This window comes from Lissotriton vulgaris, chromosome 6 (assembly GCF_964263255.1).
Source record: "Lissotriton vulgaris chromosome 6, aLisVul1.2, whole genome shotgun sequence".
In the NCBI taxonomy this organism is placed as follows: domain Eukaryota; kingdom Metazoa; phylum Chordata; class Amphibia; order Caudata; family Salamandridae; genus Lissotriton; species Lissotriton vulgaris.
Window position 1 is genome coordinate 141,147,895 of NC_141694.1, and position 15,989 is coordinate 141,163,883.

A 15,989-nucleotide genomic window follows, 5' to 3' on the forward strand; every position below is an offset into this window, starting at 1 on the left:
TAGGGAGCATGTCATCACCAGTGCACTACTAATGTCTAGACAGTCATTCAATCTTTCCAAAACTTCATTTTAACAATGCATTGCCATTTCTTCCAGGACATTTTTTCTTTCCTGCAAAATATAACAATGAACGGTCATAGTCCATTATCCTATGAGGTGTTATATAATATAATATCAATGCCTTTTGTGGTGAACCCTCCCTCCGCCCCCACTTCGATGAAGACTAGTTTCAACGTGAAGCATTCATTATTTCCAAGATTAGCTCAGACTAATTAGCTGACTTGCTTGTTTCACGGGTTATGATTGAAGGATGCCGGGTCCAAACAACTTTTGCTTTTAGTTAGTACTCGCAGATGTGGAAGGAAGTGGAGCTTTCGGTCTGAGAACATCTGTCCTCTAATGTCATCCGTGGCCACCTCTGTCAGACATCAGCCGGTGAAGCGCCTGGCAGGAAGGGTCTATCGAAGCAATGTGCCTTTATAAAAAGACCTGCCTAGTTTTAAAAAAACCCTGCCCAGAGGCTCCGCTTACTATCTGACGGGCCTTTGTCTGTGACCCTTGATCATACCAAAGCACATGATCGTAACACAATCCTTCTAAGGCTGCACCGAAAGACTCTGGAAACGCACTCAAAAAGACCAGACAGGCTTCTCAATCGAAAAACTGCTTACTCAGGTCTTCTTTAGGGTTTTATCCTTTATGCCTGTAGAAAATGGTTTACTTTCTTTTTAAACCCAAATCTGTGACTGGGGGTGAATGTTTTGCCATTGTGCAACATTCCGTCCATCATCTTGTGTGTTTTGCAGCTCACCCTATGTGGGAGGGGTATGCCCAGACGTGGGTCCCGTGCTCACTACGCCACTGGAGTCAAGCTATCCTGGCTGAACACGGCTGATAGCCAGAAACCGGTCCTTGGATGCTTGATTCCGGTCTAGGAAAGACATGGCTTGGTAGTTCGGGCTGGACTGTTCCCATGAGGCACAGGGTCAAGACTGATTTGCATATGGCCATGTCTGAACTGGGGTGTCTTGGTGAGCAAAATAACGATGGATTAAACCCAGATCTGTGACTGGGGGTGAATGTATGACATTGTGCAGAATTCCGTCCATTATCTTGTGTGTTATACTAAGCAGTAAACCTGTAAATTGCATTAACTTTAACATATAAAAAATTAAACATTGTATTTTAAATGCTATTTTCCTGCATGGATAAATAATCTGCAACATCCCATGATATACATATATCCCCTGGCAATTTACCCTTCACTTTTGACAGCTGGCAGCTTCTTCTTAAGATCTTGCTGGTCTTCTGGCTTCAGAATCACAAAGCCCATGAGCTGGCTGGCACTGTAAGTGGGGAGAAAGCCTAACTCTTCACGTCGGGCTACAAAGCAGTCTGGGTGGTACCAGCGGTCAATCATTCCCAGCTGTGGCCTTTCAGGATCCACCATCTTTTTGGAGAGTCTAACCTGGTTCTGTTGGGAAGACAAAAACAAGACGATGAAGCTGAGCACATCATGGATGCAGCAAAGCAATGCATAGCTGTTCTTTCAAGCCCTTAAGTGGTCAAGCAAAGTACCCTGCCGCTTTGCCACTTAAGGAATCTTGGAAAAAAAAAATTGTAATTTTATACAACACTACTGGTTTTGTCATGTGTACTTCGCTACAGAAATGCCACTGAGCTTAGGTCGTGCATTGCTGCCTGAAGTCAACTCTAGATTATTATATCATTTAAAACATACCTTAAGGACAGTTGCAAACAAACTGGGTACATAATTTTGAGTCATAAATTCACCAATTACCACGATTCAATATCAGACATAATTGTGTACGGTCATCAAAAATGTACCTCTGGCAGTGACAGTTTCTCACATCAAGTCATCAAAGGACAAGATGCAGGTACTGTTGTTTGAGGGGATTCTTGCATCTGCCAATCTAAATCACCACGTGGCCATGGCCACTAGTAGTAAGTTAGAGCAATGTATGAATGTTCGATTAAGTTCCCACATGTCGTCTCAAAGCACTAGATTGTGCAGGGGGGAATAAATCAAGCAAGGTCTCGAGGGGCCCTAAACTGACATGTAGTTCATTTCACTGGGGAACACTGGACAGCAAGTAAACAGCACCTGCACTTTTGTGAAGACGGCAGGCTCGGTGTCGCATCCCAAACCCTTAGAGCATTGTAGAGCTACTGCACATTATTGTTCACCCTCCCTCTGGTTCGACCGGTTCTGGTTCCGTGGCAGCTAGCAATTCGTAAACATCATCAGAACAAGTTTTTATACAAGCAAAGGTAACAAGAAAAAAATATCTTACTCTGAGAGTCTTGGCGGTGGGAGTGGGAGAGGATGGGGGCGAGTCGGACTGAGATTTCCGGTTAAGGTGTACTCTTTGCTGCGAGAGTACAAAGACGACATGGTCACTTCAAGAACAGGGGCAACGACAGCCAGCAGGTCACGGCGCGTGGTGTCCCTAAATAGTAGTTCCCCTTCTCGTGGCCTCCAGCTGAAAGTGCTTCTTTCGCAGCCGCAGCCTGGACAGTGATCGCACACAGCGTGAAACCGAGCACGGCGACCAAACTTACACTCGCCGCTCCGCAGCGTGGGCTTGCAGAACACCCACTTGGGCTGTTGCTGAAATGGGCCCAGTCATTCTAGGTTTCACCCAAAAAAGGTGCAAAATGAACACTGACGTAATATTCACTAGGTAAAATAGGCAAGAGCCAGGGCTCGGGGGGGAAAGGCTGGGGCAGAGTGCCCAGAAATCCGGCCGCACATGCAGCAGACGCATCATGCTGTCCCCACGACGATACAGGACAGGAAGACGCTGCCAGAGTGGAGCGAACCTCCTGTTGCTTCTTCCAGTCCTAACGCTGGTGCTCCTTGCTGCAGTAGAAGGAGCTCCGGCATTGGCCACAGCACAGCAGCTGTTCGAGTTTATCACAGAGCTCACAGTACTGCCGCTCGCTCAACCCGCCCGAGGCCATACCAGCCTTCGGGGAGGCCGCCACCAGAGCCCGGTTGGACCAGACCCACATGGCAGCCAGGAGCTGCGACGGGAGCCTGTGCCGGCCTACACTCTGCCCCAGCTGCTCGTTTGCGCCCTTTCGAACGCACGTACGCCAAAGGCGGTGGTGTTCCATGAGGCTGTTCCTCGCCGTGGGAGATCACACCGCACCGCTGCGGGGAATATCCCCCAGGGGACCCAGGCAGCGGGGCACACCTCCTGCGCTTAGGGGGACTGGGACTGCGGGCTAAGCAGGGCCTCGAACCCCATGGGCCGCTAACAAGGACACAGACAGCGGGAGGGGTGGGAACAAAGCCACGGACAGCAGGAGGGGGTGGGAGCAAAGCCACGGACAGCAGGAGGGGGCGGGATACAATGGGAACGAGGACACGGACAGCGGGAGGGGGGCGGGAACAAAGACACGAACAGCGGGAGGGGGCGGGAACGAGGACAGCGGGAGAGGGCAACCTCATCTTACCGAGCATCAAAATGGCGGCCGCAAGTCCGAAAATTTCGGATTGGGGGCACGCGTTTGGCGTTCTGAGTGACGGATGACGTCACAGTCTAAAGAACGCAAAAAAACACGCCACCGAATCCGAAAGAGACGGGGCTGGAACTGAGAGATGCCCCTCTCATCCAATGGCTGGCCTCCGTTTAGGGAGCCAGCCAATAGAAGAGAGAGGCGGGTTCAAGCCCTGTACTAAAAATCATTAAATCTCCGCCCGGAGACTGCGCAAGCGCTGCCTTTCGGTCCTCGACCTAATGAGTTGTCAATGAACCATGACTGGGTTTTAAATGGCATCTTTTAAAACCTAAGCAGCTATGCAGTGAAGCAGATCTTTACCTACAATGATTCAATATTCAGGAAACTGCAAGCTTTGCAACACATCTTCCTCAAGAAATGCTCAAAAGATATGGAACTCACTTCCACCCAACCTGCTCAGAGACAGTCTTAAAGTCTTTTCAGAGACTTGACATGGTGAGGACCAACTATCCAGTGCATTCCTCTCAATGACTCAGAGATCCCATGGTGGAAGGTTCAAAGGCAGAAACAACCTGTATCCCTGAAGCTCAGGACATCTCATACTTGCACCCAGAAACAGACATTTAATTACCCGACTACCATCATTACAATGTTAAAACTCACCACACTTACTGAAATAAATGTAATATCGCTAGAAGATCTCACTTAGGGACCAGCATCAGTGAAGCGAAATATTCTTCCCAAGAACTGTTTAAAATTCTGTAAGATTTCACCAACCCTAGGGTTAATAATCCTTCTATCACGCAGACTCAATCGTTCTGTGATGATCTGGCAAACCATTTTAAGCTAAAGATTGATAAAATCTATAACTCTTTTAGCACACAGGCGGAACTTAGTGTGGTACCACGAAATTATGATGAGCCCATCTCTTCCCCCATAGGAAGCTTTTAAGGCCATCACTTCGGAGCAAGTCCAGTCCTGATTAGCCCACATAAAATCAGGTTCCCTTCTTGACCTGACCCCTTCTTTCATCATCTCAGCTTTGGCCTCGGCCCTTGCGGTCCCAATCACTGAAGTCAGTAACTTATCTCAAACCACAGCCAGCTTCCCTCAGAAATGGAACATGGCTCAAATAAGACCCATATAAAAAAAAAAAGACTTGGCTGATCCACTGGATTTTCAAAATTATAGACCTCTATCTCTTCTTCATATACCTAGGAAGGGTTTTTAGTTCAGGGATTGTTTTGGCGCTCAGCAATTGACGCTATTGGGTATAATGAGAGAACCAAATGAGTACAGTATGGTGCTAAAGGCAAGGGGATGAGCCCTATAACCCCTTAAATAGGTGTGAAACAAACCACACTTAGTAAACACCACCAAAAATGCCGAAGCACACACAAAGGAAAATAAAGTTCATGTGAACAACCAATACAAAGAGCACAAAAGGTCACATTCAGATGGAAGGAAACCAGTCTTGCTATGATATAAATCCAAAGTTCATTCAGGTGGATTCTTTTTATTCTGTTTCGACAGTAAAGGTGTGTAGGAAAGACCAGCTGGATTTATATCATAGTAAGACTGGTTTCCTTCCATCTGAACGTGACATTGTGTTCTCTATCTCTTCTTCCTTTGTTCTCGAGAGTTATGGAAGCTTTAGTCAATAAACAGTTAACTGAATATCTTGAATTGAACAACTTACTTGACCCTGCCCAGTCAAGCTTCCGTGCGTCACACAGCACCGAATCCGCATTAACGAATATGCTACTTACCAGTATGTATCTGTTCTTGGCATGTAGGGCTGCTGACATTCATATCTGTGCATAGAGCGCCGCCTAGTGTTGGGTCCGGATGATTGCACATTGTTGTCCTGGAAGAGTCTTCGAAGTATCACGAGATAGGTGGCTCCTCCCCTGGACTACAGTGCGCATGGGCATCCTCTCCATCCCCAGATTGTTTTTCGCCATTGTGGCAGAGATGGAGTGTAGTACTCCAAGTGATGACCATGCTAAGAGTAATTCCGAGTGCTGCAGCCGCTACAGGCGCCGGGGAGGAGGGCGGGCGATATGAATGTCAGCAGCCCTCCATGCCAAGAACAGATGCATACTGGTAAGTAGCACATTCGGTTCGAGGTATGTGGGCTGCTGAATTCATATCTGTGCATAGAATACATAGCAGTCCCTCCATTAGCGGCGGCTGCCCGTGCCAGCTGCAGCAGTCTGAAAAAGTGTTTTTAGAACAGCCTGTTCTACAGCTGCCTGCTGTTTGGAGTGCACATCTACGCAGTAGTGTTTAGTAAATGTGTGTATGGTAGACCATGTGGCTGCTCTACAGATTTCTTCTAAAGGAATGTTACCCAGGAAAGCCATGGATGTCCCTAACTTTCTGGTTGAGTGGGCTCTTGGGGGAATCGTTAATGTGCGCTTAGCCTTTTGATAGCAAATTTGTATGCACTTAACGATCCACCTGGCTATACCTGCTTTTGAAATGGGTTTGCCTTTGTGTTGTGGTGAGAAGGCAACAAACAGTTGTTTTGTCTTCCTAAAATCTTTTGTCCTATCAATGTAGTACATGAGAGCTCTTTTGACATCTAGTGTGTGGAGCATTCTTTCTGCCACTGAATCTGAATTCTGGAAGAACACTGGCAGTTCTATAGTTTGATTTATATGGAACTGTGAAACCACCTTAGGCAGAAACTTAGGGTTAGTGCGCAGTACCACCCTGTTGGAGTGAATCTGTATGAATGGCTCTTGGATAGTTAGTGCTTGAAGCTCACTAACTCTTCGTAGCGATGTAATTGCTATTAGAAAAGCCACTTTCCACGTTAAGAATTGTATCTCGCATGAGTGGAGAGGCTCAAAAGGTGGACCCATCAGTCTGGTAAGGACCACATTTAGGTTCCATACAGGTGCTGGTGGGTGTCTGGGAGGAATAACTCGTTTGAGTCCTTCCAGAAAAGCTTTGATGGCAGGCACTTTGAAAAGTGAGAGATGCCGTCTGTTTTGGAGATAAGCTGCTATTGCGGATAAATGTATACCTATGGAAGCGTAGGCCAGATTGCATTTGTATAGATGTAATAGGTAACAGATGATGTTTTGAGTAGATGCATCTAGCGGATTAATGTCATTATTGGTACAATAAATGACGAAACGCTTCCATTTGGCCGCATAGCATGCTCTAGTAGTGGGGCTCCTTTATGATATCCATACAGTCAGGAGGCAGGTTGAGGTAGCCAAATTCTAAGACCTCAGGAGCCAGATCGCCAGGTTGAGCTGTTGCGGATCTGGATGCTGAATGTCGCCATGGTTCTGCGTCAAGAGTCTGGGTGTGAGGTGCAGTTTTTGATGCGGTACCACGGAGAGTTCTAGAAACGTGGTGTACCATTGTTGGCGTGCCCACGTTGGAGCAACCAGGATGAGAGTCATCGAGTGTTGCCTCAGTTTGCGTGCCACTAGCGGTATTAGCGGTGCTGGTGGAAAAGCGTATGCAAATTTGCCTGACCAGTTCATCCATATCGCATTTCCCTGCGACTGTGGGTGTGGGAACCTGGCGGCAAAGCTTTGGCATTTTGCGTTTTCCTTCGTTGCGAATAGGTCTATCTCTGGATGACCCCACTGCTGGAAGTACGGGTGGAGTACTGATGGATGTATCTCCCACTCGTGCATTTGGTGGCTGTGCCTGCTGAGCAGGTCCGCCATCTGATTGTCCTTGCCCGGGAGGTGTTCTGCCATGAGGAAGATGTTTCTCTGAATGGCCCACTTCCACATGCTCTGAGCCAGATGAGACAACTGCGGAGAGTGTGTACCTCCGTGCTTTTGTATGTAGTACATGGCAGTCATGGTGTCCGTCCGGATCAACACCACTTTGTTGCACAAATTTACCGTGAATGCTTTCATCGCCATGAAGATTGCCATCAGTTCCAGAAGGTTGATGTGCATCCTCCTTTGCTGTATTGTCCATAGTCCCTACACTGTGTAGTGGAGTACATGAGCTCCCATCCCTGGAGAGATGCGTCCGTTGTCGGTATTATCTGTGGTACAGGCTCTTGGAACGGTCGGCCCCTGCAAAGTTTTTGTGGATTCCACCGATGCAGAGAGTTGTATGTGCGACCGGTCACCAACACTAGGTCTTTTAATTGTCCTTGAGCCTGATTCCACTGACGTGCTAAGCAGTCCTGAAGCGGACGCATGTGTAGTCTCGCGTGCGGGACTATGAAGATGCAGGAGGCCATCATGCCTATCAACTGCATGAACACTCGTGTTGGAAGCGAGTGTTGTGGTCTGAATTTTTGTATCAGCAATTGAATGCTGTTGATCCTCACTGAATTTGGCTGTGCTTTGGCTGCCAGAGTGTCTATTGTCGCGCCCAAGTACTGCCGTACGTGGGCGGGCTGAAGGTGGGACTTCGGATAATTCAGTGAAAATCCCAGGCTGTGAAGTAGGTGAATGGTGTGGGACATGTGGGTGGCACATTGCTGGGTCTACTTTGCTTGGACAAGCCAGTCGTCCAGATAAGGGTAGACGTGAATACTTTGTCTCTGTAGGTGGGCAGCCACTGTCGCTAGGCACTTGGTAAACACCATGGGTGCTGTTGTTACTCCGAAGGGGAGAACTTTGAACTGATAATGTTGATCCTGAATGGTAAATCTGAGATATTTTCTGTGTGACGGGTGTACTGGTATATGGAAATATGCATCCTTTAGATCTAGTGTTGCGAGGAAATCTCCCTGCCTGTGTGTTGGAGATTTGCCAGACATTGGCCGCTTGAGCCGCTACCCTTTTCCCTGAGGCTTCTAGCACTTTAGACTCCTTGTCAGGGGGAGGAGCATCACCTGTGGTTTGCGAGTTCGCTCTCTTACGAGCATTGGAAACAACTAGCGAGTCCAATGGCAACTGTCCCCGGATATACATAGGGTCCCCAGGTGCTGGCTTGTATTTCTTTTCATTCCTGGGGTTTACCACTCTGGCCCTTGTGGTCTCCTTAAAGATGTCTCCAGCGTGTTTCAGGACACCTTTTAGCATGGGTAGAATTTTGACAGTTCTCTCAGAGGTTGAGAAGGTGTCAAATAAAAAATCCTCCTCAATAGGGTCAGTATTGAGTTGGACATCGTGATTTTTTGCTGCCCTCTCAATAAGTGCACTGAACGCAGCCATGTCTTCTGTTGGTGATGTCTTAACAGCATAGACATTGCTGTCAGGGGCAGTTCGTGGCTCCCATGGGTCAACAGCGTCTGTCCAGGGTTCATTGTGATCTTCTGGATCAGTGTCGATTGGATAATTATATTCCTCATTGTAAGCATCTTCTACATCCGCATCTGAATGTGTGGGTGAAGAAAAACCAGGCTTTTATCCATATGGTTGCAGAGGTTCAGACAGAAGAGGCGATGTTGCTGAATCTCTCTTTTTCTTTAATGGAATCTTATACGACTCCGTAGGCTGTTCTGGGACGATCTTTCGCTTGTGAATGGAAAGTCTACCAGTTTCGGCATCGATGAATTGCCTTGGTTGGTCTTCCTGGAGAGGCTGTTGATGCTTTGTGGCCTCTTCAGCAGTTGTTGGCTTTTTCCCCATGGACACCTTCTTGGCCGGGTCGACGCCCGTGAGTCGGACGAACGACTTAGGCGTTACCGGTGGCGGCAGTATAAAACTTTATTGGTGCCGACGCCTTTGGAGTCTTGCTGACTATTTTTGGGGGCGGAGCGGCCTTCGGTCCGACAGCTATAGCCTTTTCCTTTATGTGCTGCAGCGAGTCCGACACTTGCTTTGAGAAAGAGGCTGATGGTTGTGTTGACTCGACGGGATCTTTAGAGCCACGGTGTGTTTTGTGCTCAATGTCCATGGCGACTTTCACTTTGTCGAGTCGACGCTTAGGATCGGTAGCGTCCTGCGCTTTGAGTCCTTTATTTGTGTCAACGGTCTTCGGCGCCGACGTCTTTGGGTCGATGTCCATGACCTTTTTCTTCGGTGCCCCGGATTTCGGCTCGACATTCTTTAGCGACCTCTCCGAGTCGATAGCACTCTTTTGTTGCGTCGAAGCCGATGGTCCAGAAGCCTTAGATCCGATCAAAGTTACTTGCACTTTCGATTTGGTTTTCGGTGCTTTCGGTTTTGCGGTCACCGATGTTGTTGGTTTCGATTTCGATCGATCGACCGATGGCTCTTTAGAAATATCCGTAGCCGGGCCTTGAAGCGAGGTCCCTCGACCTGAGCCTTATCGACTGTTTCAGTGTCGGCCCCCAAACCAGCGGGCGGGCCTAGCTCCTCGCTCGAGCTATCTTCTACGGCCCGAAAGGCCTCATCGTCATCTCCTACCTCGCCGACGACTTTGTCATGTTAGACCATCTCCTCATCTTCTGCGTCAGAAGTGGAGCCAACCTCCGACGCAGGATCCGACTGGATCTCTTGAACGTCCTGCTCGACCCCTGCATCGTCTTCGGCATCGAAGATGTTCACCGGGTCAGGCGCTGTCTGCTGGGCTTCCTATGTGAGGATACTTGGAGTTGCAAACGGGACACATCTTAAATGTGCTCCTTTCCGTTTCGATCGTCGATAAGGCCTCTGGCGTCGGCCGGGCCTTTGGAGCTGAATAGCCATGCGGCTATTCCTTGACGCCCGGCTCGAGAATTGAGCAGGAACGAGTACTCGGCACCGATCGCAAAGACAATACCGACGATACCTATAGGCCTTTTGGCCAAAAAGAAAGTTTTCTATCTATTCCGAAGAGGAGTTAGTAAATATACATCCGAACCCAATGGCGGAAAAAAACAATCTGGGGATGGAGAGGATGCCCATGCGCACTGTAGTCCGGGGAGGAGCCACCTATCTCGTGATACTTCGAAGACTCTTCCAGGACAACAATGTGCAATCATTCGGACCCAACACTAGGCGGCGATCTATGCACAGATATGAATTCAGCAGCCAACCTGCCTCGAACCTATTGCTTACCACTTCATTTCAGCCCTAGTATGTAGATCTGTGGAAAGGTGGCAACATAAGGGGATTGCAAGTATTCAAACACTACTATGGTATGAGCCCTGGCATTATCAGAGAGGCTATATCAGAGTTATTATATAATGAGATGACTGCCATAATTTATCGCTGCAGTACATGGCACCAAAGGGACAAGTGGATTTTGTTACAGTAGATTTATGTAGTAACCTGCCCCATGGACAAGTAGATGTTTTATTAAATTCCACACCCCTGCAACTAACATCCAGTTTAAACCTGGAAACCATAAATTCTGTTCAAAATCTATATGAGTGGCTACAGGAAGCTTTTGACATCCTGATACCACTCAAAACCACACAACAGAACGAAAGAAAAAAAGCGCCTTGGAGAAACCTAGAAATAAAAGACATAAAACAACAAATTTGAAATCTGCAAGGACCTGGCTCAAAACAAACGCCAAACAAGACAAACTTCACCTACAGAAAATTAACAGATTATACAAGTCTGCTATCAAAAAAGATAAGAAAAGGTACTATTCAGACAGAATTCAAAACGCTAAATGTGCAAATAAAGAATTCTAAAAATACTCAATGAATTTCGCAAACCAAAATTGCCTAGAAGGAACTCATCCTGTTAATCAAGATTTCACAGAAAAAAAGTGGCAAATTATTACACGGACAAAGCAGACAAGTTGGAATCGTCCTTAAAACAGAAACAAATCACCAGCACTAACCCTTGTACAAAACAACAATCCAAAAATGCTCTAATCAAGCCTCTCCGTTCCTTCCAACAAATCTCACACAATGAATTTATGGACCTGGTCAAAGCAAGCAGGCCCGCCAGCAGCCCTTCTGACCCCAGTCCGCCACAAACTTTCAAGACAATTCTTTTAACAACCTCTGCTGCCAATCAAGTAAGAAGAATCATCAACTATTCCTTAACTACTGGAATATTTCCAGAAGAACTCAAAAAGTCCTACATATGCCCTTTACTGAAGAAAACAAACTTGGACCCGCGGAACCCTGACAACTACAGACCCATTACAAATGGACTGTTCCTGGGCAAACTGATAGAAAGAGCAGCGTTCAACATTGTAGACAATGACATACTTTCAGACTTCCAAACAGGATTCCGTTCAGGAAGAGGCACTGAATCTGCCCTCCTTGCCATCTGGGATGACCTAAACAATACAGTTGACCGGAAGAGGGTTACTGCGCTACTCCTCTTGGACCTCTCAGCTGCCTTTAACACGGTTGACCATGACACTCTGAACCAAAGATTCTTTGAAGCCGGTGAGGGCGTGGCCAGCCGGGCAACATGGCGGGCGCAACTTGTTAGAGCTCCGCTAGCGAGGCCCCGGATTATCCTAAAATTCCCCTCATAGTGTGGTGGGCACCCACCTACGTGGAGCGGAGGAGCTGCGCGACTGCCTGGGGGCGCCACCGGTGCAGCCTGTAGCGAGCGGAAGGACCGGAGAGCCGGGAGTTTACCGCCGAGAGAGAGCTGCCGACGGGCCGTTGTAAAAGACGCGAAGCCCGGCCGAGCCCCGCGGCGGAGGGGGACCTGCGGTAACTGGTGGGCGGCGAATTGCAGAGAACACCTGACGAGCGCCCCTCAAGCCCCGGATCACCTGCTAAGGCGCTGACCTGTCCATGGAGGGTGTCTCGCGGCGCCCGTGAGAGAACTAGACGGCGTGCCGCCATTTTGAGGCCAAGCGCGCCTGACCCTGTGCGCTCCTGGCGGTGGGCGAGTCCCATAGTTGAAAACCGAAGGCTGGAGGCATCAGGGAGACCCCGAGGTGAGCTGGGGCAACCGGAGGAGGGGGGGCACGGAGCCGCCCGACACCGCAGAGAGAGGCCCAGAGAACAGACGAGAGATCAGGGCACCGAGGGACCACCACCGAAGGGGTGCTGCTGGCGGAACACTGCAGGAGACGCGCTTCCTGACTGGGCCCCGTAGCGGAGGGGGCCTGGCGCCGCTGGTGTGGAGGTGCCCCCGCCCGTGGCGGTGACTAAGGGGTGAATGACCAGGGTGCTGACTGGCTTGTAGAAGGTGCCACAGAGTGCCCGTGAGGGGACGGGTCCCTGAGCCGCCATTATGGGACTGCCCACATCTACCTCCGCTGCGGAGAGCGCCCCTGACCGCTGCCGAGCCCTGGGGGCGGTGACCAGGCACCCGACCCGCCGCCGTTTGCGTGAGGAGGTGACGCCCTGTAGCGCCCGATGGCCGGAGGGAGCAGGAAGACCCCGCGGTGAGCGGAAAGAGCCAAGAGAGGGAGAGCACGGGGCCGCCGGACCCGCCGTGAGGTGTACAGGGCCGTGGGACTGACGCAGAGAGGCCTTACGGGTGAGCAGTGAAGCCCCGGAGGTGGGGCACGGAGGTGGCGTCCTGACCCGGAGTGTGGGCCGACGTGGGAACGAAGGCTGAGAACAGCGGTGGAGATGCCCCGCGACCCTCGCTGCGGCCCCAGGGGGACGAATTGGGCTGCCAAGACCCTGAGGGGAGCGTAGTCAGGGCGCTTACGCCTGAGAAACGACAGCCTGGCGCCTGGTGGGGCGGATACCGCGTCGCTTATGTTCGGGAACCACACCTGGGGCCAGCGAGGACTACCCTGAGGAGAGGGCCCCCCCCCGTTCAACGCAGGGCAGCATCTGGCACACGGCTTGAAGGAGACACCAGTCGTTACTTGCACTCTGAAGGATTGGACCACCACTGAACGCCCAGCGGGAGACAGACGAGACCCCGCTACCCGCAGACCGCACCGGACCACTGCGCAGCCGGGAGTGCGGATGCCCACGGCACAGCAACTTGCTATGGGTAGGCTGAAGGACAAAGCGCTGCGGAAAAGATGCGATACAGGACCAGCGACGGGCAACCGTAGACCCCGCGGCTGCACTGGCGGCAAAAATGGACACGGTTCTAGCGGCAGTGGAACGCATAGGGGCGACTCTGGAGCAAACTAAGACGTCACTGGAGGGGCGGATTGACAAAGTAACGTCGGATTTCACGCTACTGCACGCTGACCACCGAAAACTGGCGGAGACCTTCACAGAGCAGCGCCAAATAGTGCAGGACATCCAACCCGTGGTGCGCAGCCACGCAACGGCCCTACAAGACCTGATGGACAGAGTCCAAGAGCTGTAGGATCGTGCCGAGGATGCTGAAGGGCGCTCTCGGCGCAACAAATTCCGGGTAGTAGGCCTGCCGGAAGGAGAAGAGGGGACGACACCAGAACGATACACTGAGACATGGCTCAGGGAGATCCTGCCGCCAGGAGTACTTTCTCCGCAATTCGTGGTGGAACGGGCACACAGGGTGCCGGCGCTGGCCCGGAGGGTGGGAGACAGACCCCGCCAGTTCCTCTTCAAACTCCTCAACTATAGAGACCGGGACACGGTGCTCCGGGAAACCCGGAAGCTGAGCGACCTACAAGTGGGCAATAGTCGAGTAATGCTTTTCCCGGACTACACTGCGGCGACTCAAAAGAGACAGGGCTCCTACTTGGCAGTGAAGAAACAACTCGGAGAACTGGACCTGCCCTACTCACTGCTCTTCCCCTCGAGGCTGCGTGTAGTGGCAAAAGAAGGCACACGATTCTTCGACACACCAGCGGACGTCTGGGACTGGTTGGAGGAAACCGGGCAGTGGTCGGGGACGAGGCCGACGAACCAAGAGGAACAACGCTTCAGGAGAAGGAGGAGAAGGAGAAGGAGAGGGGCCAAACGAGGGACAGGCCTGGGTCAAGCAGCGCCCAGCCCGGAGAAGATACGACAAGAGCGACAGGAGGCACTGGAGGCGGTGGCCACGCTGGGCGCGGGATCGGGCCACGGGGGGCCAGACCATGGCCGACATCACAGAGGCGGTGTCAGCGGATCCTCTTCGCCGTCTACTGCGCTGTCGGTTGACATCCTGCCACCGGAGGTGACACCCCAGACAGCGGACTATATAGTGTGATGCGCGAAGGACTCCTGATGAACTGCTGCATGGCTGATGTCCTCGAACACAGACCCGCTGTATCGTTTGAAAGACTATGATAATGCATGGATTGGTAACTTTGCTGGCCCACTGGCTCAAGTATGTATAGTCATAGCAACAGGATAAGCCACTATGCTGCAGGTGTGCGGACGTCCTGCTCACCTGGGTCGCACATGCATGCGCTGCCGTGCAGGGAGGCGCTAGTGGGCGGCTCGCTCTGGTTAGTACGCTCCGCTGGCGATGGCGGCCCACACACACCCTAACTGAGTTGGGGCTCCGCTGAGGGAGTTTCATGACGACTCCACCTTCTGTGCGTTCCCCGCACGCACACACATTGCGTTCATAGTAAGCTAGGCAGTTGCTACACATTGTGCTCACAATAAGCTAAGCCACAGTTTGGTTGAACAGTTTGGACACATCCCCCGTTGGGGATACGCCCATAAAGTTATGATCTTAACCACAGTTCTCAAGTTTCAGATGCAGTCACTAGTGCCTTCGGGTGGGGAACCCACACCCCGGCCTCCCGCGACACCCCCCGCCACCCACCAACCCCTGGGCGAACACAACAAAACACTTTCCATGGCAGGCACTAATATGACCTGGAATATCCGGGCATGCACACCCCATCGCGCCGATACTCTGTTTTTGCGTATATGCAGCGCCATCACACAGGGATGGCACTCCTACAGGAAACGCACATGTCTCGGGTAGAACTGGACAGGCTCCGCAGAAGATGGAGGGGACAAACCTATGGCACTACTTACTCAGCGCATGCGTGGGGTACCCTGATCTGGTTGAAGGCTGGGGTCCCCTTTCAACACACGGATACACAGGTGGATGCGGAAGGGCGATACACATTGGTGAGGGGGAGGCTTAACGGGCAGGACATACTGCTGGGCTCCATCTATGCCCCTAACACGGAGCAACCTGCCTTCCTGGCGTCTCTAAACCAAGTCCTTCAACAATAAGCGGGCCTACCCTGGTTACTAGGAGGAGACTACAACATGGTACTGAACACACAGTTAGATCGCTCATATCCACCCCTGCGCGCAGCGGCCGCGACCTCATTGGCACAGACGTTTGGAGACTGGCTGACACACTGGGCCATCCAGAACCTTTGGCGAGCACAGCACCCCACAGACAAGATATAGTCCTACTACTCGCTGGTACATGGCTTGCATGTTAGGCTAGATAGGATAGTGGGCTCTCAGTCCCTGCTCCTGCTCATAACTAAGTCGGAGTATTTAGGCAGGACGCACTCTGACCACAACCCCCTGTTACTCCAAATCAGCTGGGTGACTGACAGACCACCGGTGCCCACATGGTGACTGCAGGCGGCTGCGCTAGAGGATGCGGAGTTCAGGTCGTCCCTTGGGGGTGCCATTCTCTCCTACTTGGAGGACAATGAGGGCACGGCGAGCGACCCTTTGGTGGAGTGGGAAGCTCATAAGGCAACCATACGGGGACACTGCATAGGGACCACGTGGAACATCAGAGCTCGACTATCAGCGTCCCTGACCCGCATAGAATCGGAATTGCAGCAGTATGAACGGGAGGGGGAGGGTACGGGTAGGCATGGGC

At 51.1% G+C, this 15,989-nt stretch overlaps 1 protein-coding gene across 1 annotated transcript in view; it reads right to left on the reverse strand.

The window, feature by feature from the left end:
- The window catches only part of PARP1 (poly(ADP-ribose) polymerase 1), a 461,510-nt gene that overhangs the window by 363,388 nt on the left and 82,133 nt on the right, over positions 1-15,989 (reverse strand). Inside the window, exon 4 of the mRNA XM_086926179.1 lies at positions 1,260-1,474. Within this exon, the coding sequence (XP_086782305.1) occupies positions 1,260-1,474 (215 nt within the window). The remainder of the gene's footprint in view (positions 1-1,259; positions 1,475-15,989) is intronic.